This window comes from Anticarsia gemmatalis, chromosome 23 (genome assembly GCF_050436995.1).
Source record: "Anticarsia gemmatalis isolate Benzon Research Colony breed Stoneville strain chromosome 23, ilAntGemm2 primary, whole genome shotgun sequence".
Classification (NCBI taxonomy): domain Eukaryota; kingdom Metazoa; phylum Arthropoda; class Insecta; order Lepidoptera; family Erebidae; genus Anticarsia; species Anticarsia gemmatalis.
In genome coordinates this window covers 7,828,637-7,856,636 of record NC_134767.1, presented here as the reverse complement: position 1 = coordinate 7,856,636, position 28,000 = coordinate 7,828,637, and the positions used below count along the sequence as shown (strand labels likewise).

The following is a 28,000-nucleotide window of genomic DNA, read 5'->3' as shown; positions in this document are numbered from 1 at the left end:
AGTAATTATTCACAATACTAATTACTTAGTGTCAATGCGTAATGGAATACGGAACTTAAGTTACGTAACATTCAAAAGTATTCATGATTACCGAATAATTACTATTTAGTTACGATTGCTAAAGGTCTCAGGTTCGTTACCCAGGTAATTTTGGTGCTATTTTTTCTTTTCTTTAGCTGGAAGTTGTATAATATCTAATATTCAATTCATATTTGTTACTTAATATTATATTCTTAATTCATATCTTATTTTTTCGGTTATTTTAATAATTGAATAACTCTTTATTTGAACCGGAATTCAAACCCATAATTAAAGACCAGAAATTACGATTCCGACCATTGAAAAAACTATACATTAGTAATGTCATCAAAATTGCTTAAAATAAAAGGAAGTTATAGGATATTATAAAAATAAAAAATATTAAATCTGTACCAATATATTTATTCTACACATATTCTAAACTATAGGAATCGCATTAAAACGTAACACACAACTTAATTTAAAAAATGCAGTAATTTTGTCTTGTTCTAAATTTAATAACACAGTTGAATTATTCCGGAACATTACAAGTTAATTCCACGGGAATATTCTTATTCCGGAACACTTTTCACAAAGTAAACTGTTCCAGGCAATATTTCCAGTCGTTTGGTGGAAATAACTTGTAATTTTCCATAATAATTCCAATGCACTACATTATAGCCAAACATTTTGAGATCAATAAAAAACAATTATAAGTGTGATGATCTATAATCAAATAAATTAATTAATTAACTATCGAAGCAGTAAAATTACTCTTGACAATCTGACAATGGAATTATCAGACGTGTGAATAATTTAGGCGATAATGCAGATTTCAAATATAGCATTTTACATACTTTTTGCGTCCGAAAGTCACCTTACTTTTGCCACAATATAATATTGAGGAAATGTCTGCATACACATAACTACTCGTACCGTTGTTTACTGCTTTCAAAACAATATTGTGGCTTAGAAACCAAACTATTTTCTTATTAGTATATTGCAAGCAAGTAACTTAATCAACATAGGCCTATTTTCTTATAAACATTAATTATAATAGGAGTTTATAAACAAAAAGAAAACGGATTTTTATCTACAAAATAATTTTTCATTGTAACCAATAATATTTTTTCAGTCCTATACACAATACCTTATGTTAAGTATAAAACTTACTATTATTATTTGGTAACTTGCATGTGATATATTCCTGCCTACTTCTATAAAAATACGAGTGTAATGTTACCTACGTTACATTTTAAGATCCAGTTTCGCCACTCATGAATAAGCTTCGGATAGTTTATTCAATTGAATTTTGACAGTTATTTTTTATACATTTGCCGTACTTATTTAGCAGATAAGTTATCCATTCGATTTTGCCCCTATAGTTGAAAAGATGCAAATATCATTTTTGTCAAAATTGAGTAAATATGGTACAAAATGATACCAACTGACATATTCATTTATTCTGCATGAGAATTTGTATCAAGGTTTAAACCCTCCCCCTCGTTTGGAAGGAGACCCTTGCCCAGCAGTGGGCAATAATGGGTTAAATTTATATGAGTTATATTGCCAGAATCAGCAAGTACAGTTTTAGCTTAGTGAAATAAATTTAAAGAATTAAAAGCACTTTTACACTTGTTTGAAGATTAGTTCATATATTTTTGTTCTGTTTCTACTTCTTGTTAGATACGTCTATTCAACTACCGGAGCAGTATTACTTAGTCATAAGTTGTAAAACCGTATCTTATACTAATTAAGTCCTATTTTACAAACAATAATCTAAAATCAATTGATAAAATCATTCACAAAATAAAATCACTTATATTTAAAAAAACATTATATTTTCAAGGATGTCATGTACTGTTTAACGGCTGAAACATGTAATAATATAAATAAAACTAGTCTAGTGTAATTTTTTTCCAACTGGCAATACTTAGCTGCCGCAGCGCCTCTATCGGCTAGTTTCTCTTAAGCCTGGTTTCTCTACTACTGGATAAATATCAGATATCTTACCTTATAATTTTAACAATTGTTTCCAAACATTTACTGAATCTGCCAGCTGATAGCTAGTAGATAAGTAATCCGTCAGTCATCTATGAACTGTGATAAAGACCATAAACTTAATGTTGTCATAATAAAAAAATATGGTACAAGTCAGATTTATATTTATTAAATAAAACTCCAAAATTGATACATATTTCAGCTTTTAAAAGCATCTTTTTATTTTGTACTTAAAACCTACTGCATTACAATTGATATCAATAATAAATACGTTTTATAATACTTAAGTAAATATAATTTTTAGACTAGATGCACACCAAACAAATCAGTAATTCTGCTTATTAATAGTTTCGCTTATGAGCCGCGGATTGTAAGCGTCGCTTAAAAGCGTGTATCTTTGAAAACAAGCGAAAAAACGTAGTGGGACTTATGCTAATATGCCCGTTTTCTGATGTACATTTAGCGGTAGTTCAAACTGTCATGTTTATATGAGCTTAAACGCTATTGAATAGATGAACTACCGCTAAATGTACCTCAGAAACCAGGGGTAAGACCTAAAGTCAGTTTCATTAGGTTAGTCAGACTTTTGCAGTTGACTGTATATTAAATTAGTCAGGTCGCTTTGCCAATAACGTTTATACGCGTAAAATAACACCTCAGAAATGGGCATTATGAATTATTTAATGTTATTAAAAAAAATATTGCTCATGCGCTTACCATTCGTGCGGTCTATAAGCGAAACTATAAAACCAGTAAATCTTAACTAAAACATTTTCCAATAATAAATAAGAGATTTTGCCTCAAAATATAAAGCCGAATTATAAATTTATTACTTATACATAAAACATTGTGCTTTCAAATTAAAATAATTGTGATTTTTGATTTCTAATTCAATACTTTTTGACTTAATTATCTCTGCTTAACCCTTATATAGGCGAGATATTACTAATACTAAAACATTATATTACTATGGTACATTTATACTACAGTTACATTTTGAAAAATTATTGCAGTTTGAACTAGTTTGAAGTACGGAAGTTGTCTTCATAGAAATTGTTTTATTACGTTGTTTTACAAAAAGTAAACGCAGTGTGAATGTACCATATTATACGATTAAATACATTATAGCATGTTTTTATAATTAAGTCGACTTGAACACTATACTCGGGTCACTAAAATTGTGCAATCTACGTCATACTTATAATTTTTTGAAGCCTTTCCAAATTGATATATCACATACCTGATTATTTTTGCTATGACGTAGTTCGCAAGTTTGTAATGGCATAAGTAATGAGTATCGTTATTTTGTGTTACAAAAATGATTTTTAACATACAATTTAGTTATCTGAAGCAATCTGTAACACAATTTAAACAATTAAATTTCAATTAAAGTAATGTACACACTTCAAGGGATAGAACCCAAAAAATGCTCTGTTTAAAAACATGCTATAATATATTTAAGAACAAATTACTCTTAATTCTAATATATCACACTACCCGATAAGCTCCGTTATAACTCTTACACTAAGTCCACTGTTGGGTAACATCGTGGACTAACTACTTAAACACCATATATTATTTACAAGATACATAATATAGGCTTCAGTGCATTTTTCCATTCTTATTAAGTTACAAGTATTCACTTGTTATGTGTTAAAGATGATCAAGCCACTGGGCAAGAAGGTATTCCCGATTTTTTTAACCCATTAATGTACCACTACTGGGCAAGGGTCTCCTCCCAAACGACGGGGTAGGGGTAATGGTTTTCCGGAATTAATATTGGAAATTGAGAAACGCTCGTGGGGAACTTAAGGGGAACTTTGAAATAGGGAGCCCTGAAAAAGTATTTAATTAAAAATTGTCGATTACTGTCTCACTGCTGGACAAAAGTCTCCTTTTGGAGTATGTGGTTAGGCCTTAGTCCGTCTAGTATGGTACTAGCTAAGTATGGTTGGGGACTTTGTATGCCGTCAAGAAATGTGTTAAACAACTTTTAGATATGGAAAGATTCATCAAGATGTTATTCCTTCACCTTTACAAAAATATTAGCTTTAAATCACTGTTATCATCCAAACGTCTTCCTCTTGCTATAACATAGTCATATATATAAGTAGCAAGTATTGACAAAAGATGGGATGGTTCTTTGCCCAATTGAATTCTATCATTAAGTTTTCTATATGATCTAATTTCTCGCGATAGGGACTAGCAATGCAAGAGATTACAATATTAATTAGTTTCCTATAACAACTTAGCAGAGAGGCTTATATGCAAGGTTCGCGGCTGACGGCGGTACATCATTTTTTTAAATTAAAAAAACAGTGACCCAGGCAGGCTTATACAGCTGTCGGTGGCTTGTTTGATACAACTTCTTTATTTTGGAAATACAGGTAATAAATAATAATATTAAATTTAACCCATTAATGGCCTTGAGTCCACCACGCTGGCCAAGTGCGGATTGGGGACTTTGCATACCCTCAGGAACTGTTCTTAAGAACTTTCAGGCAAGCAAGGTTGTATCACGATGTTTTCCTTCACCGTTGGAACAAGTGATAATTATTTATAATACACACATAACTTCGAAAAGTCATTGGAATATTGCCCCGGGTTCGATTCTGCAACCACTCGCGTGGGAGGCACCAACTTAAAACACTCTGCTATCACTGCTCCCGAAATACGGAATTACGATATTATATAATCTAGATGTATCATGACAGTCAAGGTTCTCTACTAAATTGTCGGACTATACTTCTAGTATCTAAGATCACAATACTATTAGGAATAATAATATAGGTCTATTCAAATCGCCATATTGAATTGTAATTATTATTCTAATCTACTGTTAAGTGCACTGAACTTTGCCATGGTATAAAAGTCTGTATTTCTATTCACATTACCTTCGAATTGTTTCCGAAGTTTAACGAGATTTGCCGAAGTCTTACCGTGTAAAGTAGTCGTCGATAGAATTTGTAATCATTTTTTATTTCAAAACTAGCTATGTATGTGATATTTGTTTAAATTAAAAGGAATACAGGTCCATTTTTGATAGTTCAACTTGTTTGCTTTAGAATTTTGAGATGATTATACCACAATAATAAAATAGTCAAGTTTACTTAAGTCACATTTCTACTTTTAAAAAACCGGGATTATTAAATAGATAATATTAGGAATTTTGTAAACTCAAACATAGTATTGAGTATAAAATCATGACTGAAATTCAATTCTCATAATCATTTAGTATCTTATTAAGATTATTTTCTCCAAACTTTTTTGTATCACTATAGCTGTTTTGACCAATCATTAAGTATTTTTTTAAGATCTCATATTTTGTACCAGTATATTGTTTACCTATTAACATGCATTTATTAAAGACACATACATTTTCCATGATATTTCGCCTCCCCAAAATAAAACAACATACAAATTCTACCACCACTACCTTCTTATACCTAACAATCAGTCATGTCCTATGTACATCTCAGTCGGGCACGGTCCAACTGTCGTATATGTACTGCCAGTCTATGTGCTTGAAGTACGGGTGACGTTTGATCTCCTCGATGCCGTCCTTGCCTGCACCGAGACGCTCTGACGGCTCGTACGTTAGTAGCTGGGGACAAAATTATAGTTATAATTAAATTACAAGTTATAAATCAATGATCAAGAGGTCAATGTGTGCGATTCTACAATAAAATCCCTAGTGAAATCAAAAATTTAAGCTTCAATAAATTTAAATTAGTTATTAAACGCAACTTATGTTTAAAAGGCTATTATACTGTTAAAGATTATTTGGACGATAATAAAGCTTGGGACTGTGCTGCTTCTACCAAGTCTGTTTCAAATAATGTACTAATGTTTGAATGTACAATGTTTTACTGTGTCCTACCAATAAGTTTCCTTTTGAAGATTAATACTATTTTTATTAGCTTAAATTTTAAATTAGATTTATTTATAGCTTTTTTTTGAGTGTACACAGTAAATCATCAAATCATCTTGTATCAAGCAAATTGATATTTTAAAAGAGCAAGCCGTGAGTTTCTTGCCGTTTCTTCTCACGAGCAACCAGCTTTTCCGAAACGGACAAAAGAAATACAAATACGTGACTACTTCAAATACTTTGTAAAAAGTTTACGAAATAAAGGATAATTTGAATTTGAATTTGAAATGTCAATGTTAAGCCTCTTTGAAATTGGACTATCTATATCTATATCTATACTAATTATAAAGCTAAAGAGTTTGTTTGTTTCAACGCGCTAATCTCAGGAACTACTGGTCCATTTGAAAAATTATTTCAGTGTTAGATAGCAAATTTATCGAGGAAGGCTATAGGCTATATATCTTCTCGCTACGATCAACAGGAGCAGGGTTCAAATAAAAAATGTTACAAAAGCGGGGAAAATTATGACCCTTTCTTATGTGACGCAAACGAAGTTGCGCGGGTCAGCTAGTCATTGATAATGGCGATCAGTTCTATAATACATCACGCTTGTTATACCCAAAGGTATTGGTAGAGTTTTATGAAATACAATCACATTTCACTTCATCTGTATATAAGATAAATGTAAACAATCGTAGCTTTTCGCCAAAAAATACAAGATTTTGTTAATTTCTGAGTCATTCCATACCTATGACTAATAATATAATTAACATCCTTGTAGAAACCACAATATTTTAAAACAACATTTATAAGAAACAGGTTATAAATATCAAAAATAATCTACACTTTTCAATCAAATGCAATTTATATAAAACACAAAATTCATTTAAATTCAAAACAACAAATACAAAATATGCAAATTATTAAAATACTGTTATTATAGTCTACAGAATTTCCTGTTATAAGTTTCCTTATAAAATAACTTGAAAATAATTGGCAAAAAGTTATTCGTGGCCCATGAGGGGATCGAACCCGCGACCTTCGCGTTATTAGCACGACGCTCTAACCAACTGAGCTAATGGGCCGATGTGTGGAAGCGCGAAATAGTGGAGTACATTGTGGTTATGATTTTATAGTGGTCTTATATTTTTATCCAAAGTGGTTTGTTTTATTCAGACAGTCTGTCGTCGTTTAGACAGTCTGTCGTCTGCGCTGCACCTATAAGTGCTCATTTGCAATTTTCTTTCTTGTAGTGACTTGGAGTATATACGTTTAAATATAGTTTGATTTAATCATTATACACTACAGTCGCGTAATAATGTACTTGGAACATTGCCCAATATGCATATAATAGTGTTCTTCACAAACAAAATGTACACAAGTATTTTTCTTTTTTTTATTAACCCATTTCTGTTCCACTGCTGATAAAGAAAATAAATTTGTACTTTTAACATTTTCTGTTATAAGATCTTAGTGTTTATTTAGGCTCCTTAAGGTACGCTGATACATTGTAAGCTCATACAAAAAGAATAAAAAAAAAAATATTTACCTGTGTAAGTAATGACTGTTCTTCAACGGAGAGTCCGTCCGGTAGATGCAGTATCGTATGCGTCGTGAATACACTGCGGTGATAGTTAGACAACGGCTGAAAACAAAACAAAGATTAAGTAAGTTTGGTAGTTATGAACTAGAGCAGGGGCTCCCACCTTTTCATGGTCCGGGACCACTTTTATACCATTCTTGTTGCCAGGGACTACTTTAATATATTTTTATTAGCAGGAACCACTATGTAAGTATATTAAAAATAAATTGCAATAATCATCCTGAAACTTAAGCTGCAAATCAATAGGGAATTACAAAAAAAAAATTTTTTTTGAGATAAACTTCTGTAATTTTGTATAAACTAATGTGATTTCTGAGCTTGCATTTAAGAAATAAAGTTAAGTAAGAATAACAGTCAGTAATGAAAGATTCACTCGCGGACCATTTCTGATTTCTGCGGACCACTGGTTGTGAATCACTGAACTAGAGTAAGGTCTTTTTAAATAATAAGTCTGTAGTTTTTGGGGTTTGTGTGAGATCATAAAGTGATCTTTTTATTTTTTTAAATATTAAGATTCCGGACTTTCTATGTGGTCTAGGTGATAGTGTACATCACTGCAGATTACTAGGTTTCGGGTTTGAATCTACAAATTTACATTAGATAATTTCGTAATAGTAGATCGGAGAATCGTTTTATCTTTCTGTCTCTGATAGTTAAAAAGATGGGTCTTTTGAATTATTGAGGGCAATATTGTAAATGGCGAAACGTGAGTTACATCTCGTAATATACGTTATATTATGTATGTAGTACCCACCTCTCCACACAACAGCTCATACATAACAGCGCCAAAGCTCCAGAAGTCAGCGGCGGGCGTGAGCGGCTCGTCGCAGTAGCGCAGCAGCTCGGGCGCCGCGTACATGTGGCGCGCCAGCCCGGCCACGCGCATGTCGGGGCCCGGGTAGTGCACGAAGTACGTCAGGATGATCTGACCGCGCTCGCCCAGCAGGATGTTGTTGGGGTTCAGGTCTCTGCGGATGTAGAATATATAAATAAGTTCTAATGACATGATAGCCAAGTTTAAGTATATAACATAAGTATTACATATATTAAAATAGCCTGAAATAAATGATTTCGATTTCATATGCTTCCCAAAAGGGTTGAAGATAATTTTTCATGTCATATGTTTAATTTTTTATGTTCCACTGCTGCTAGGTAAGTCTCCTCTCCTACCACCATGCAGAAATTAAGACTTGAGTTCAGCGGAGGTTTTGATCAATGTGTGTTTTAAAAATAATCAACATTCGTTACAATAGTGAAAAAAAACATCACATCCCAAAATCTGGCATAATTTAATAGCACTGTTTTAAAGTTCTTTAAAACAGCTTGAAGAAACACAAACAACCCGCATTTAACCCTTCTTATTTCACGTTGAGAGAAGACCTTTGCCCAGTAGTAAAAAGGGCACATTCTCATAATTTGCTTAAGCTGGTTTTATAGTCAAATATATTAATATATCGTAAGAAATATGTTTGTTTATAAGTAAGTACCTGCATATAACTCCACAGTTGTGTAAACTCTCTAACGCGGTGAGTATCTCGGCGCCCCACTTGCACACAGCTGACGGTGGTATCACATCACGACCTCGGGCTACTAACGACTGGAATACATACATTAAACTATTATTATTTATTTATTTATTAAAATTTAAATTATTTTGTATCGATTTTATTTCACTCCTTTGTTTTAAACTAAAAGTCCAGTCAATCATTCATTTAAGAAAGATTTTCTTTATGGTTTTCTTTTACTGAACTTGTATGTTTATAAAAATATTTCATACTCCAAAAATATGTACCATATTGGCTTATATTTTTACAACTGCGTTTTTAAATTTTGTAACAATTTTGGGCCTGCTGCTTTTATAGAAAATGTATAAGAAACTTTATAGTCCATTGAAATGTTACATTTAGGGTCAGTAGAAGCCTCAGTTCAAGTTTGTGGTGTCGTCAACCTTGCCCCCTGCTCCCAATTTCTTTTGCAAGACGGTGGCTAGCGCCTAAAAAATGTAGCACTTCAACGGACTATTAAGAATTAAGCTCAAAATAAATAATTTAAAATATTATACTAACCTTACTAGGCGTAACAACAACATTATCAACAGCCGTATCAACAACCTCCTCACTCTTACCCACCAATACTTTATCAACATTCAACAACAGTTTCTGCGAGTTCATCACCAACTCATTCACTGACACATCAACATTATTATTCTCAACAACACTATTGTCAACAACATCAACAGATTTCTTCTTTGGTTCAGTGAAAACGTTCTCTAGATTGACTTCTCTGGCTGGTGTTGTTGGGTTAGACTTTGAGTAACTTTTGATATAGTCCAACAACTTTTTTCCCGGTGCGTATGAGAGAATGAGGAATATTAAGTTGTTGGTTTCAATGTATGCGTGTAATGGAACCATGTACGGAATGACAGTGGGTAGTATTGGTTGTCTTGTCTCGTTCGCTCTTTGTAGAAAGTATTCGTCAAATTCTGTTAAGTTGTTCGGTATTTTTTGGATTACCTGTAATTGAGATTTGTTTATTAGAATAAGTATTTGTTATGGTGATTACTTAATTGTTAAATGGGTCGGTGATGAGAATTTTTAAGGTTTACGGTACATTATTTGTTGCCCGGCGTTTAAATTACAACTATTTCTTATCGCGTTAAAATCCCGTCCTATGTGTACAAACCGTAATAGTTTGAAAAAATATTGTTTTTGAAATACATTTAATTTCTTTTTTTGGACTTTATGAGTTATTTATACCCGTTGTTAGTTCAAAAAACATAAAAATATACTATTATATTTTTTGTTAACATTTTCATGCCTAAAATTTGTTTAATACATTTATTGAGGGCATGCAAAGTCCCCAACCCACACTTGGCCAGCGTGGTGGACTCAAGGCCTAACCCTTCCCTCATTACGGGAGGAGACCCTTGCCCAGCAGTGGGACAGTAATGGGTTAAATTTATTTATTTTTAGTTTTCATATTATACGTACATATGTATTGTAACACATTAAAGGTTCTACTTTAAAAAATCCTATAAAACATCGCTAAATAGTTTTTTTACAAAAGTCCTATTGTTAACCCGGGAATCAAATCGGCACTCTCTTGCCTCTGCATTATTGAGTAACAAAAACATTGTAAATTATTTTGCGTGTCATCAATCTCGCTTATCTCTAGTAAATAATATGAAAATATTATGTCAGTGGGTTAACCCGAGTTAGGCGATATCTTAACTGAGATAACCGCTATCTCTGCTACAGGGGTTAACCAGGATATTATTATGTCAGCTGTGTTTGTTTATTGATATCGTAAGTCACATTTTGGGCAAATGTGAAAATATTCGGGTTACGGGAGATAAGAATTTGATAAATATTACATTATTTAAGTATCGAGACACATGAAGATATGTATTTTTCAAAATTTTAACGGCTAGTTTTAGTTTATGAAAAAAAAAACTCTTGAGACATGTTAGTTATTTTAATAACAGCCGGAATTTTAGTAATCTGCTGGTATATTTCCTGGCTTCTTATTGTACGCAACCAAAAACGAATCTATGAATCGAATTTTTTTAACCAGGAAATAAGCTAAAACCTACACTTAATATTATCATCATTTAAACAGGTATTGATTGATCATTGACGATGAATCAGCCTGCGAGGTACATAATTCACTCACTTTCATAGCATAATAAGCTTGTTCCCGCCGGTGCACGAGCATGATACTGTTGCCGAGTATAGCGAGCACCCTGTATAGCGACAGATCGTCGTACGGACGCTTCAGCATCGACAGCGGGATGGGACAGTGGAGGGGACGGATGTTGTCGTCTCTTTCTAGCAAGTACTTATAACTATAGGCTACTCTTTCTAGCAAGTAGCATTAACTATAGACCAGTGCTGACTACTGCTGACTGATTTTACTTAACCGAAGATCTACTTTTAATTGGGTCTTTCTTTAAACTGTTAAATAAATTTAACGTAAACTGTCTTATTAATTAACGCGGCGTAAGCTCGGACTAGTTAAACCGTATTTTGTCTATATTACTAACACGTAGTTTCAAAGTATATTGGTTTAATTACTACACGATCGATTGTTTCGTCACCCCTGAAAAGTCTCTTAAACTACCTTTTTCATCCTTTATTACATAACCTAACCTAAGATGAAGTTAACAAACTATTATTTTGCGACTAAATTAAATAGTATTATTTATAAATAAACTCACTTTCATAGCATAATAGGCCTGTTCCCGGCGGTGCACGAGCATGATACTGTTGCCGAGTATAGCGAGCACCCTGTATAGCGACAGATCGTCGTACGGACGCTTCAGCATCGACAGCGGGATGGGACAGTGGAGGGGACGGATGTTGTCGTCTCTTTCCAACAAGTAGCATTAACTATACAGCAGTGCTGACTGATTTTATTAAGCCCAAGATCTACTATTAACTGTGTCTTTTTTAGTCTGTTTAATACACTTATACATAAACTGTCTTATTAAAAAACGCGGCGTAAGCTCGGAGTAGTTAAACCGTATTATGTCTATCTTACTAACAGGTAGTTTCAGAGTTTAGGTTTGCCTAACATTACGACCAACCTTTTCGTCACCTTTGAAAAGTCTTTGAAACTATCTTATTCATCTCTGACCAACTGTTTCGTCACCCTTGAAAAGTCTCTTAAACTACCTTTTTCATCCTTTATTACATAACCTAACATAAGCTAAACTTAACAAACTATTATTTGATGTCTAAATAAAATAGTAATATTTATAAATAAACTTACTTTCATAGCATAATAAGCTTGTTCCCGGCGGTGCACGAGCATGATACTGTTGCCGAGTATAGCGAGCACCCTGTATAGCGACAGATCGTCGTACGGACGCTTCAGCATCGACAGCGGGATGGGACAGTGGAGGGGACGGATGTTGTCGTCTCGCTCCGGTAATAACTGAAATGAAAAATATATCGATTTATTAGTAAACTAGCTGACCCGTGCGGCTCCGCTCGCGTGAATTTCGTACTGTTGCTTATTCGTTTGAGCACGCGAATTGCGAAGCACTCGATACACATAAAAATGCTAACAACTCTTTTGTCATCTAATGGTTATATACGAAAGGGACCCGAAGGGCACACAATGTGACACAGGCTCAGGCAGGCCTGATTTCCTGTGGTTACCTTCTTTTCCGCTCTCGTCTGTATCCGTACCAGTTTACAGTGTAAAATATAATACCTTATTATAGACTGACCATTGCTTACCCGTCTGGATTCAGAATATTATTATAGGTGCAGACAGACCTATCTGCGCCGGAGCTCTTCACACGCGTAATAATGTATACTTGCGATGATACGTCCGAAACCGCGTAACCCGTAATTATTTTTTATATATCATCCGTTGTTTATTTTTTAAAACTTACCACGTAGTCTGTTTCATAGGTATACAATTTATTTCCTTAATGCAACCAATTAATTTGGTTATGTGTTTCGAACAACAACGCCATCTGTTAGTTGCGGCGAACAACAAACGAAATTACTCGATTGCCATCTAGGATATCCCGACCGCACCGGACCCACGTAAACCAACATTTTTGTGTAATATATCATACAACATTTATGTTTAAAAATCTTATAAATGTATAGCATGTTTCAAAGGTATTTTTTTACAATAAAGCCATCAAAACAAATTAATTAGAAAAAACATGCTTTGTTGCGAGCTATAACGCCATCTATTGGTTGGTGCGAACAACAGGTATCGATACGGCAGGCGCCGCGTTAACTTTATGCGAATGTTGTGAAATGGATTGTAACGCCATCTATGGTCTCTATAGGGAAACGCAGGTTCAAACGATTTCTACGTATATTTTTCAATTTTCTAATTTTTTTTTAAATTTTATGCTATAAAAAGTATCCTAGGAACTGCTCCACTACTTAATCTATGCATATACCAAATTTCAGTGCATTCTATCCGGTAGTTTTTACGTGATAGCGTCACATACAGACGGAGGACAGACAGACAGACAGACAGAAAAGAAAATTATAAATTGCAGATTCGGTATCAGTATCCGTTACTAAACATCCCCCATTGGTTTTTTTTTAAATATATTCAATGTACAGAATTGACCTCTCTACAGATTTATTATAAGTATAGATATGTTTTAATTTCCAATGACAACGCAAAACTTTTATTTGAGGGTTTTGTGCCCACAGATTTATAACGGGACCTTATTTAATTAGGATTCCGGTGTCCGTCTGTCAATCTGTCACCAGGTTGTGTCTCACAAATTGTGATAGCTTGTTAGTTATTTCTTTCACTGTTCTAACAACAAATAATAAAATCAGAACTTATAATATTGAAGGAGGGCTGCCATGTAACAAACTTAGTATTTTTGCTGAATTTCAGACACTGCTACGAGACCCTCAATGCGCGAGTCCGTCGAACTACGCCGGATATTTACTTGATACCTACTAAATCTATAGATTATATTTTGTTAATATACTCACACTCTGTTGTGCATCGCAAAGATGATTCTTGTATATTTCTTCAGCATATGACAGATATTTATTCGTCTTCTCCTTAATAAGTGCACGTCTTTGCGCGTCCGTGTCATCTGTAACACAGTACAATATAACATTACTGGAGTACGATTCCCGAGTTGGTTAAATTTTTGAACAAATGTAGAGTTTTGACTAGAGTTATCGGACTAGAGTCTGGTCAGCCCGTGACCACGAAGTAATTGCTTTTTTCTTATTTAAATACAATTAATTCCCGCTTTATGCACGCATTCCTGCTCTTGCGTTGCGGGGACTTTTATAAATATACAAACAACGGGACACAAAGTACAATCACACCTAAAAATTATTTGTGAATCGCAAAAATAATGGTTCCGAGTGGGAATCAAACCCACGACCTTCCGACGCAATGGTAGCAGCGTGGCGACCTAAACCACTGCGCCACTGAGGCAATCTAATTCAATCGAAACGTCGCGTCGGGTATAGAAATAAGATATCCTAATCTTTAATTTTCAATCATGTCTAAGACCCGTTGCATTATAATATAATATCATGCATGTTGAAACAATTTAATCTTCAAACAAAATTATCCAATTTTTATATAACTTAAACACAAAATTGTACCACTAACCAAACGGCAAAAAAAAGCGCCACCCACTCATTTATACACAAATATTTCAAGAATTTGTTTGTATGTAAAATATTACATTAATTTAATTTATTATTTTATATGTATGTATGCTTAATTATAGACACGTTACGCTTCAACCACATATAGAGAATAACTGACCTTGTCGCATGTTAATAACTAAACAAGTTTATATAAACAAATATATTCATACTAATATTATGAATTTGAATGTCTGTTTGTCTGTTACGCTTTGACGATTAAACTACTGAACCGATTTCGATGAAATTTTCTATTAACATAGATAAAGATTCGGCATAATACATGGGCTACTTATAACGAGTGTAAACTGCGCCGAAACGTCAGGCTTTCTAAGAAAAAATGCGTGCTAACTGTTTTCAAGTCGGCTGGAACAGGGCAACTAGGTATGCGAGTGGAACCGCAGGAATCATCTAGTAAGTAATAATAATATTACGAAACCTTCAATTTATAATGTCCAATGCTAGATAAACCAAAGTAGAGCAAAGATATAGACAATCTTTAATTAAATTGTTTTACTAATTTATCTAATCATAACACTTCTTAAATATTTTATCAAAATATCAATAGTATCAATATCGAAATAATATTTGAAGATAGGGAAAGCCTATTTTGATGGAAATGAGAGATCATTGTAACAAAAAAATGTAATTTAAAAAAATCACGCTTGTTATACCCAAAGGTACGGACGTAAATAGAATACCACATTCAGAAGCTTTAATTTAGTCATTAAAAATCAATTAAAAGATTTAAACATTTCTAGATTTGAATTCTTGGAATACATTTGATACAGATCGACAGACCCTGAAAATGAACTTAATTTAACCCGAGTTTAGCAGACTCATACGTCCGGCTTAGCTGCAAAGACAGTATTTTTATTACAAGGCATGATTATCCTGCGATTATAATACTACAATTACACAGTATCGAGCACACAATATATTACTAATCTATTCTTAATATTATAAAGCTGAAGAGTTTGTTTGTTTGATTGTTTGTTTGTTTGAACGCGCTAATCTCAGGAGCTACTGGTCCGATTTGAAAAATTCTTTCAGTGTTAGATAGCCCATTTATCGAGGAAGGCTATATGCTATATAACATCACGCTACGGTGATTAGGAGCGGAGCAGCAACGAAAAACGTTACGGGGAACGGGGAAAATTTTGACCCATTCTCTTAGGTGACGCAAGCGAAGTTGCGTGGGTCAGCTAGTTCAAAGATAAATTCGATGATAAATCCTCATAAATTTGTGCTAAATTTATTATCAAAAGGGTGATAGGGCGTACAATAAATTCCCAATAGTGTTCTATATTATCTTTAATACAATTTCCGTAGAGATAGTGTCAATGAAAGCGTACATTGTATTACTTAGTTGATCCGTGGAATCGATAACTCGTAAAGATAACAGTTGTATGTGTAATATAGAAATTAGTTATGATATCATTATGGTTTCCCTGAAAGATTTCGTAGAGGATCAACACGCAATTATCAACAGTCAAAGATATTGTACCATACAAAACTTTAATTAACAAATATTATTTTGCTTCATTCACCTCCATAGTAAATTTGAGCAAAAGAAGTTTGTAAGAGGCGTAGCAAGGGGCGTTTTATGGTCTCAATTTATTCCCATGGAAGAAAAAAAGCTATTTTTGTATGTATGTATGACTAAGGTATTTATTATTAAGCCCCGATGGCCGCCCGTCTGTCTGTTACGATTGAGACATGAAGACTAACTAACCTACTCTTAGGAAGTTTGCTCCCTTGCGTACTAGCAGTTAGCCGCGCGGCTGACGGCTTTTACAATTTAATATGCAACCGCCTGTGATTGTACGCACTTAACCACTGCGAATTTTCAGGCAATGGCATATTAAACTATTAGGGTCGGCGCAAACGGGCCACCGACCACAGCCACTGGTGGCCAGCGACACCCACTTAACACGTTTTTCCATATATTTTGTATTCTGTAGCGAGTGGCCGCCACCGGCTACACGTTTGCGGTGTGTCTATACAAAATATAGGGAAAAACGTGTTAAGTGGGTGTCGCTGGCCGCCAGTGGCTGTGGTCGATGGCCCGTTTGCGCAGACCCTTACCGCGCGGCTAGCGGCTCCCGCGGTTAACCGCTATTGCGTAAAGGCAGTTACTCATCATAATATTCTGTGTTTAAACTTTAAAGCAATAAATCAAAATAAAATCATTTGTTCCTTTAGTTAGGTCAATGGTAACACTGTAATACTATAACATAATATTATTTTAATACTAACCAAATTCACCGTTTTCTGTAATCACATCTCCATTGTAATCTCTTAAATAATGACATAGATGTAGGAAATCCATGTTAAACACAGCACTTTTGTTCTTTAGTAACACACAACTACACTACACAATGTTTTGTAAATACACGGCACAATTTAGCACAGTCTTAGACATACTAATATTCACTACAATACGGATTATTTTTAAGTAAAAATATCCACAAATAGCTTGGTTATTCCAAATTTTTTTGCAGCTTAGTTTTCCCACGATGTGCTATTTTAATACCACTAATCTGATAAAAATATGCATGTATATTCTATGTCGCAGTTCAAGTTTTTTAATGACTAAACTTGTTTTTAGTAACTTTAAATAAAGCAAAATCACTAAAACGTCGAGTGAGTTTTAATTACAGTAAATTAAGGATTTATAGACCGAACTATTGACACTTTCTACCTAACAGTCTTCAAACTAACTGTCTTAATTCACAAATAAATTACGACTACAAACACTTAAAAAACAATTATGAAGAGATTAATTAAAGGACTTAAAAATCACACTATATAAACCGAAATGGTTTACTAACTTCGCTAAGTAAATACGAATTCAAATACTTTTAACAAAAGTTTATAAAATTATGAAGTTAAGGTACGAAAAATATCATCACTAAAATTATTATAGTACTTCGCGTAAAATATCCTTATTTTAGGTAAAACCAGTCGTATCGCCACAAGTTGTAATTCACGACTGGTATCGTTATCAGTGCTTACTCCTTATCAACTACTTACAATGTAATCGAGTTTACGATAGCTTTTATAAAGGGCTAGCTTGTGGTAATTTGTTTTCTTTGAATAGAGTTTGAAAAAGCTTTCAATATTTTTTTTTTTATTAAATGGCTTGTGTTTTCTTGTTTAAACTGTCTTTTAGATAAAGGTGATTTCTGTGAGATGATTCTATTTTTATAATTATACACAATAGAGTAAAGAAGCTGGTACCAATCTTTACGACACATCTCGGCATGTAAAAGATGGTCACCCATCTACAAAACAACATCGGTAAGAGTGTAGCTTAACCTCAGAGAACGATCCGTGCGACTGTTACTAAGCCACGAGCGACACAACCACCAATGAATAACTATTTCTTATAACTATTAGGAATTACTGCCAAGGACTGCCAATTAATTACTTATGACTTAACGATTACATAGCATAAATTAAAATTATAATATTTATTAAGTTTTATGATTAATCCTTGCGGAAAATCCAACCATAGCCAACTACCGTCACGAACTAATGGCAGCATAATTTATTAATCATTCAATAAAATAATAAATGCTATTTAATTAATAAAAGTTACTTAGATCACGCCTCTTTTCCATGGGGGTAGGCAGAGACCAAAGAACACTACTTGCTTCGATTCTTACAAATTTTTTTCTTTACCATTTTTGTCCCACTGCTAGGCAAGGGTCTCCTAAATTGAGGGAGGGGATAGACCTTGAATCCACCACATTGGTCGTATATAGGGATTGAAATTTTGTGGTATATTTTGTAATAGTGGTTGGTTAAAAGGCCCTTACGTCCACTCAATAGTCCTTGATAATTACGGCATGTGATAACAAATATGACTTTATATGACGGCCACACCACTTGAAATACATTAGTAGCTTACGTCATAGATATCTTTTAGGTATATGTTAATATTATAGTAGGTATCGAACACTCTGACTGGCTCTCTGAAGCGTTCGATAGTGTACGCAACCGCGCAAGAGGTCTGGACTTCGAATCCCGGGTCGGGCCAAAAATTATTTTCTGGATTTTGTGTTAAAAATTCTGTTGGAGTTAGGAGGTTAAGGTCGTAGACCTCCATGCCTTGGAAAGTACGTAAAGCAGTCGGTCTTGCGGCTGACCTCTCACTGGTCGTGTCGGTTTAACCGTCCACTCCCACCTGACTATGAGAGTAAAGGAATAGAGAGTGTACTTACCTACGTATTGTGCACACACTTGGCCACTATAAACAAAGTCCTGCACAGTTAGCTGGTTTCAATGAAACTGGCCGCGGTAGGCGAATATTGGCCAGGTATCATATAATATCATGTATTTCATATAACTACTATTTCAAAGCCAATATTCTGAACATTGTTTCTTATTTTAGATTAATAATTAGTAAATTAAAATATTACGTCAAAGCAGTAATGTACTAAAAAGTGACCATCAATTCGACGTACACTAGTTGTCAACTGAGATACGTGATAAGTCCACAGGGGGGCCCTAACACAAATTGCATCACATTGAAACTCCTATATTTTTATGACTAACTAGCTGACCCGCGCAACTCCGCTTGCGTCACATATTACGCCATGTTTTTGTAACACTTTTTACTGTTACCTACTCTGCTCCTATTGGTCGTAGCGTGATGATATAAAATATCCTTTTTTTTCACGAAAAATATTCTCAAAATTATTACATCTCGTAATATAACGAAGTCGCGCTAAGACATATCCGCCATTAAAACAGTTGCCATGGCAACGTAATTTTGTTAATTCAATGTCGTTATAATATTGATATTTCGCGACTTCGTTGAATTTTCTGAATTTTCCCGGGAAATGCGTCATTTTCCCGGGGTAAAAAGTAGCCTATGTCCTTTCTCGGGTATCAAAATACCTCCATACCAAATTTCGCGCAAATTGGTTCAGTAGTTTAGACGTGATTGAGTAGCAGACAGACAGACAGACAGACAGACAGACAGACAGACAGACAGACAGACAGACAGACAGACAGACAGATAGACAGACAGACAGACAGACAGAGTTACTTTCGCATTTATAATATTAGTATGGATGACTAACTAGCTGACCCGCGCAACTTCGCTTGCGTCACATAAGAGAGAATGGGTCAAAATTTCCCCGTTTTTGTAACATTTTTTACTGGTACTCTGCTCCTTTTGGTCGCAGCGTGATGTTATATAGCCTATAGCCTTCCTCGATAAATGGGCTATCTAACACTGAAAGAATTTTTCATCAAATCGGGCCAGTAGTTCCCGAGATTAGCGCGTTCAAACAAACAAACAAACAAACTCTTCAGCTTTATAATATTAGTATAGATAGTATAGATTATAGTAGGTCTCCTACACTCATACACTCTGACTGTCTCTGTGGCGATTTCGATAGTGTATGCGATCGCACAAGAGGTCTCGGATTCGAATCCCGGGTCGGGTCAAAATGTCTTTTTGAGTTTTCTATTAAAAAAATCCCAGAAATTGCCCGGAGTTACTAAGATGAGTTCGTAGACCTCCGTGCCTTGGAAAGCACGTAAAGCAGTCGGTCCTGCGCCTGACCTATCATTGGTCGTGTCGGTTTAGCCGTCCCACCGGGCTATGAGTACACATTTGGCCACCACAAACAAAGTCCTGCACAGTTGGCTGGTTTCAATGAAACTGGCCGCCGTAGCCGAATACCGGCTAGAAGGATATTAACACAAATTGCATCACATTGAAACTCCAATATTTTTATGACTAATCAGTCCGAGAGTGGTCAGATAAAACTACAACGAGTGAACAAACACGTATTAGTCATATCTAGAATCTGATAAACTTATTATAAATATATCGAACTATAACGATCACTGTGAAACAAAGAGTTAAATAACTAAAGGGTAGAATATAGCAAATACGTACGCGTATGTACACGTCAAAAATGTTCGTTTTTAGGACGTTATATCGTATCCCCGGTGCAATACTGTCACTTTTGTAAAAAAATGCAAAAATGAGTTACTTATGTAGTAATTGACTTAAAGCATTACTACTGTCTCTCTATTATCATTATTTATGCAAAAGTAAAGTTAAAAGTATTCGCTATAGTATTCATCTTATCTATATCATATAAAGTCATTGTTGTGGGAGGTGTCAAAGTTCTAATTGCTTCTCCTGAAAAACTACATTTTTGCATAAGTGACAGTGTTGCACCGAGGGTGCGATATGATAATGTCATTTTTGTCCTTTTTCCCACATACTGTATGTTTTCATTTATCAAATTACTGTATGTTTTGTACTCGTTTCTGTCCCACTGCTACGCAAAGGACGCCCGATTTTTTTTATAGCTGACATAATAAAACAATCGCCTTACGTATTTCCTAAAGTTTTTGGTACTCTGTATGATTAAATAAAATAAGTTTAGTAGTTTAAACGCGACAAACACAAAGTAATTTAACTTTCGCATTTATTTATATTGTATTCATGTATATATTTCATATTTACCCATTGCAGCCATGTCACTTGAATTTATATAATTAAAACACTCTTAAAAGTCCAATAACACTTTTAAAACCACTCGTAAGAAAACACTGATTGGATTTGAAATAGTACAGATTATATAAAAAGAGGTGTTAATTTAATTCGAACGTACCTCTCTGTTCTTAAAATAGTAAGTGACTGATAGTAATAGTTTTATAACTAATTTATATAGTCGTTATGAGAGCATTACTAATTGGATAGTTCATTAGTGGACATAGCTATTTTTTTATACTTTTACACTTGATTATATTGTAAGAAATCTAAATGATAATTAAAAAATCATAGCCTACTGTATTCCGCAGGGTTATTCCTATTTATGCCTATTATTTCGTACATACACACTTGTTAAACCCAAAGACGAAGGCAGAAATGTATGAAATACATCCACATTTAGCCGTTTGAAATATTAGACCCGTGTAATAAGGTAGTGTCTATTGCCATATACAGGATATGTTGCTGAACTCCAGGGTACAATTAAAATAAGTTAATATAAGTGATAAAACACCAATAGCACTTTGCCCGACCCGAAAATCGAACCCGAGACATCTCGGTCAGCAATCGTATACAGTACCGCCCTCAGCTTAAGCCTCACATAATTTTGAAAAAGCAGTGCCTTTGCTATTCTCTATGGTAAACTTCATCTAATTTGGTTCATCAGTTTAACAATAAAAGTGTAACAAACAAACAGACGGGCATACAATTTTCTTCATCAAAAGTAACAGCCAAAAAAAAAAATTAATTAATTAAATTACTTTACCCCTCACTTTAGCTGTTACTTTTGATAAATAAACTGACTGTTAGTGCAATGAGTATAATAGTGCAGTGTCAAAAATATGTTAAAAAGGTACTTACTCTGTACTCCAATCAGCATTTTTTCAATGCCACTCTTATAGCACTCGAAAGCTCTTTGGTAATCTCCCATATCTTCACACCGTGCCGCCAAATTCAACATATAACCAGCTTCAAACACATAACTATCCTCCGTCTTTGTCTTACACTCCGCGTTAGAAAGGGACAAAACACTTTTACTATACAATGACACACGCGAACTGCTTCTACGCGAATCAATTTCATACGAACTCGTCGAACACACATTAGAATTTAACGAAAGAGTATCCGAATCACTCTTTTTACTTTTCATAGTGTGGTAGTCTTCAAATTTCGATGTAGATGGCGCGTCGAAATTTATTAAGTCTGGCAACACTGTTTTAGATTTGACACTTGGTCTTTTGTCTACGGTTAGTTTGTTTACTTCTTCGAATATGTCACTGTCTATGCTTTCTATAGAGATTATGGATTCGAAACTGCTTGCTTGTGAAACTTTTTTTGGTGATTGTCTTATTTCTACGTCGGCCGCTTGGTAGATAGGTATTTGGGATATGAAGTCGGTCTCGTCTCGAGATATAGATGGACTGACTGGAGTTTCAGTTGCTGCTCGCGCTGAAAAATAAAAATAATGGTGTGCATTTTGTGAATATATGAATTTAAGTAATTTTAAAAATTATATTCATTTCAATGTGCAAAGTGTGTGTTGAAGTAGTAATTTATATGACTGTTGATTATGAGGGTTCGATTCCCAAGTCGAGTAAAGTGCTATTGTGTTTTTATAATTTTATACGATATTCTTAATAGTCTGTGGATATGATTTCCTATAGTGTATACGACTGCTGATAACAAGGTTCGATTTCTGGGTCGGGCTTAGTGCTATTAGGTTTTAGCCTAGAGTTTGGCAACATGCCCGATATAGGCTTACTTAATACATGGGACCAATAATATTAATCAACTTATGCATTTCATACACCTTCGAGTATGTACTACAGACGTGATGCTGTCTAAACACAAAATATATAACTCAAAAGTGACTGACATAGTAATCTATCAACGCACAGCCCAAACTTCTGGACAGATCGGGCTAAAATTTGGCATGCAAGTAGATGTTATGACGTAGGCAATCGCTAAGAAAGAATTTTGATCAATTCTAACCCCAAGGGAATAAAATAGGGGATGAAAATTTGCATGAAAATTCTGTCCTAAGTCACAAACCACGCGGACAAAGTCGTGAGCAAAAGCTAGTAAAATACATTTTCTTACTATTCTTAAGTAAGAACAGTTTTAATCTCTTACCACTATGTGTAGGACTGGTGGCATCATCATCATCAGTCTGGTACTCCAAGGGAGGAGTTTCTTCTATAGGCAGGTGCAATGATGACCTGATAGCATTTATCACTCCACCTGCCTGAGGCTCCGGTTCTGGGTAGCCGGTCTGTGAATTAGTAAAATAGGGTATTATTAATTGGTTTTTGCCCATGATTTTGAATGAGTAAAAAGATTTTCCAGGGTAAAAAGTATTACGTGTTAAGTTATGAGTCAACTGCACGGCACTTTTTGACAAAATCCGTTTTTGCGTGTAAAGGCAAAGACAAACTTGGGCGCACCCAAAAAGCTTTTCCTTTTGTATTTCTTTTTTATTAAAATGACTGAATGAATGATTAACAACATTCATACATTTTCACAACTTTTCACGCAAAAAATACTTATGTACTTAGTTTTTGTGTACCACAAATATTTTGTACTTTATGGATGTGAATGAAGCAAGTGAAGTTTGTAAGGATCGTACCAAGTGGCGCTCTTTGGTCTCAATCTTCTTCTTTGCGAAAAAGACTTAATTTTCTGTAAGTTGGTATTTCGATTTTGATTTTATTCTCATGTCTTACTGAACTAATGATTGTTTAATTAACTATTATTTACCTGCAAGAAGTTGACAAATTCGGTGCTTGTGAAGAGTAGTCTGTGTTCTGCTATAAACTCCAGTAGGGACTTTATCGTTTTAGCTCTCTCTTGTATCACCTGAAAAAATATACGAAGACAATTTAATAAATATAACTACATACTCATAAAAACTTACAAAACAACTATTTAAGATGTTAGAGGAGAGTTTGTTAAAAAAATAACATTTTACATTTCTTGCACGAAGTTTGGACATTATGGTCATAGACCTTAATTCCTCGGAAATAAGAGAGAACCATCGAAACCGTTGTCATTAGTAGTATAAGTCTACGGCCTTCCGAGACCCTCATTGCCCAGGTAGTTAAATAAATAAATTTAATCCATTAGGGGAAGACCCCTGCTGGGCACGGGTCTTCTCCCGTAGGGAGGGATTAAGCTTTGAGTCCTCTAACAGCAACGAGCAGGTAGATATTTCGCCAAAAATTAGTTGGTGGAAATAATATAACAACACGCTCACCTCTTTCTGAAATCTCTTGAAGAAGCTATACCTAGGCAGTGCCGGGAAGCTGCCCTGTAGATGCAGTCCGGCGTGCAATGATCTCATACTCTTGTGTAGACGCTGAACATCGCTGTACCGCTTCCATACTGATACTATCGTTAACGCTTCTGGAGAATCGATGGGGAAGAGCTGGAAAATAAGCGTAGTCTTAGTTAGTTTATCGTCTGCAATATCGTCGCACTCACATAAATGATTCTGCGCAAGTTTTGCTCAAACTCGAATAAAAATCAATGTGTGGACCCTGGCGGACCTCAAAACACTTAATTTAAAGGCGCCTGTGGGAAAAAAATTACTCTATCGTCGCAGCATCTCTTCTGTATCCAAATCTGCATGTGAGTACAGAGTATAAGAGTTTATTATGAGTCAGAAATATGACTAAATAGTTTGTGGGGAAAACCTGGATGTGAGTGCAACAGAAGATTAGCATCTGGGAAAGAACCTTATGATTTGGTGTGGAAAAAAGTTATGATGATGAGTTGATGATAGAACTTACTATATTCTGACACTAAAATAGTCATTCGAGGAGCACATTCTATATTAATATATCAACAAATGTATATAGAATACTTATAAAGATAGAATACACCTACACATGTTATAATTATGTAAAGTTTTATCAAAACAATAAGTACAGTAGTATTGTTATTTACTTTCTCAAGTGACTCATTTATTGTTATACTAAGTTTAGACTTTCACATTACATAATGCGATAGATTGGGGATGTAAGGAGTAAAGGTCAAAGGCCTTAATACCTACTTGTATGTCTTGGGTTGTCCTTGTCCTTGTCTTGGGTTAAGGGTATGAGCAGGTCCCACACAGAGTTATAGACATAACAATATATTTATTTGATCATAAAAGCTGTACAATTAATGTTGTTACATATTATTTAAGTTCCAACAGTTACCTGGTTTAAGTGTGATTAATCTTAAAGTTCAATATGGTCTCTCTGCTGGGCATGGATCTCTTAACAGAGTGATAGACAGTTTTAAACTATACTACCTATACCTAGCTAACAGTCAAAAACAAACCACAACAAACTAGGTATTATGTATGAGAGAGTGTTAAAGACTTCACATTTGTTCAACATACTTCTTTGTAACTGTAATATATTTTGAATCTGCTAGCACAATGGTCTACATATAAATAATAATCCTACATACTTATAAATAATAGACCTACATATTATGTCAATATTATGTTCTTTGTTAAAACAACTGTTTTAACAGGCTGTGTAGGACTTTTCAACAACTTGGACAGACTGTCACTCTAGGTTGACCTTAATAAAAACAAAGAAAGTATTATTGTATTTTATTTGATAAACAGATGGTTGATAATATGATTATTATTATCAATGATGCAAAACAAATGTATGAAAAACAAGAGATATGCAAGCTTTTCAAAAAGGTTTAGATTCTATAAAAATAAGAGCATTTTTGAGATTTTTGAGTCAGTCTCACAATTGTTCTAATTGTTAAAAAATAAAATTTATTCCAAGGTAAACTTCGTATTTGGTTTAATTCCCCTATCCTAAACCATAATTAGAGAGAGAATTTTAGTTTAACTTGAAATTGTAATTTATTATTATTCTATCTACATTGGAAGGCGAATTTCTTCATCAGAAGGCTCATCAGTTCAGGATATAGAAGCATAACAGACAGACATTGGTAACTACATATTTCATATTAAACCTATATCAATGAGATCATACAGAATTAATGGATTTAACATTTAATTCCATTTGAAATAATTCAAGGAAAATATTTAACAAGATTTTATAGGTATTTCTGTATCTAAAGTTATAAGGAAAATCTACCTTATCTTGCATAAATAATATTTTATATTCCTATATTGAAATACACTATAAAAACTGGTACCTAGATTATAATCAGTAGGTAGATGTATTTTCCTACTGTTTGCTATAAAATTTACCATGAATTCTATGATATTTAAATTCAAGGTAATGAAAAGGAAAATATAAAATAATATTTTTCATTTAATTCATAATTTATAAATACTGACAGAGTACAACATCATTTAGCGAGGAAGGTATGTAATTTCTTATGGAAATTACCAAGAAAACCCCGCTTGCCGCTGTCAGTAAATACAACTGTTTCATGGTTAGATTTTGAGGCTTCTTTGCTCCTTGTCTGCTACCATGCTATATCTCATGAACAATATTAGTAAGAAGTTGAAATTTTCACCGATGATGTATTTCTGTTGCCACTAACTACAGTTAGTAATTTTGAGTCTATTCACTCAGTTAGAATACAACTATACAGCACTTGTATTCTACAATTGTATAGATAACAGTACTTTCTAAATTATGTGACTGTTACAAACAGACATGAATTTTTAATTAGCTTGTATTTACATAAAATTCAGACATTTTGCAATACACAACTACTTTCTCTTTTGCAAATATATTTGTGGAAGTATTTTAAATGATAAGGATTTTGACAATTTTTTAATGAATAGGTATTTTAAGTAATGCTTTGTTTAGTTAGTGTTTTATTTACCCTGAGGATCTAGGTAGGGATTCCCTGGCTCAGTAAATATATACTTAGTTATCTTACCCCTGGTTTCTGAGGTACATTTAGCGGTTGTTTATCTATTCAATAGCGATATTAATTAGATAAACTACTGTTAAAAGTACTCAGAAACCGGGGTTTAGTAGGCCTAATGTCACTAAGCTGAATTTGCACTACCTGAATAAGTAGGAAGCTTTAAAGCATACTAAGTGGAACATGAGCTATTATCAAAACCTGCCTATGTCTACAAAGAAAACAGCTAACAGAAATAATTTCTAGATTTTGTGTTTGAAAATAATATTCCTTGAATATCATCAAAATAATATTCCTTGGAAATAATTAGACAATGTTAAATCAAAAGCACAGTTCTTATGTTTGTTCAAATGGATTGAATCTCTAGAACAGTTGTTTTATGATTAAAATATTGTGTAATAAATATTATGAATCATACTGAGAACAAATACAAGCATACAAACTCTAATAAGATTTAAAATATTTCATGCAAGTTTCATTTTCATAGGCTGTTTAACTTTTACTTACCTTTCACCCATAGACATTTAATTTAAAAAGTAAAAACTACGAACTAGGTGAATGCCCATTTGAAAAATAAAAAAATATAGTGGAAAAAACAAACATAATTTGCATTGCTAAAGAACTTTTATTGATTAGTTATTATATTTATTACATATATTTAAAGCTTAATAAATAAACAGGTATTTACCACTGAAGTAATCTTGTAAATAGTAAATCCATTCTTGTGTTTTGCAGTTTCGTTTACAGAAAACCGGCGAACCCACTTGTCTTTCGCAGACATTTTAAAATACACTAATTATATTTATTCACACACTATCTCATCGTTAACCGAACTTAACGTAGAGCACATGTAATCCAATGCTTACAATTATCGACTCAAATTCCTGGAATAAACTTGATAAACACACAAATTGCACTAATCGAATATCGTCAAAACTGGTACACACAAAAAGTTACACTGC

The 28,000-nt window shown here is 34.0% G+C and overlaps 1 protein-coding gene and 1 non-coding gene across 3 annotated transcripts; both read right to left on the bottom strand.

The window, feature by feature from the left end:
- Positions 1 to 425: 425 nt before the first annotated feature.
- On the bottom strand, positions 426 to 28,000 carry LOC142983131 (ribosomal protein S6 kinase-like 1). 2 transcript variants are annotated; one of them, XM_076129974.1, is made up of 12 exons: positions 27,727 to 28,000; positions 24,436 to 24,606; positions 23,940 to 24,038; positions 23,316 to 23,454; positions 22,044 to 22,631; positions 13,979 to 14,085; positions 12,264 to 12,428; positions 9,560 to 10,006; positions 8,981 to 9,090; positions 8,248 to 8,461; positions 7,440 to 7,535; positions 426 to 5,623 (listed from the first exon to the last, which is right to left on the bottom strand). In XM_076129974.1, the coding sequence occupies exons 1-12, from the start codon at positions 27,817 to 27,819 to the stop codon at positions 5,495 to 5,497; spliced, it is 2,358 nt and encodes a 785-aa protein (XP_075986089.1). In that variant the 5' UTR covers positions 27,820 to 28,000; the 3' UTR covers positions 426 to 5,494. The 2 variants fall into 2 exon arrangements, with proteins under 2 accessions (XP_075986089.1, XP_075986090.1); XM_076129975.1 differs by lacking the exon at positions 22,044 to 22,631.
- TRNAI-AAU (transfer RNA isoleucine (anticodon AAU)) lies at positions 6,902 to 6,975 on the bottom strand. The gene has a single exon. It is a non-coding gene; the product is annotated as a tRNA-Ile (tRNA).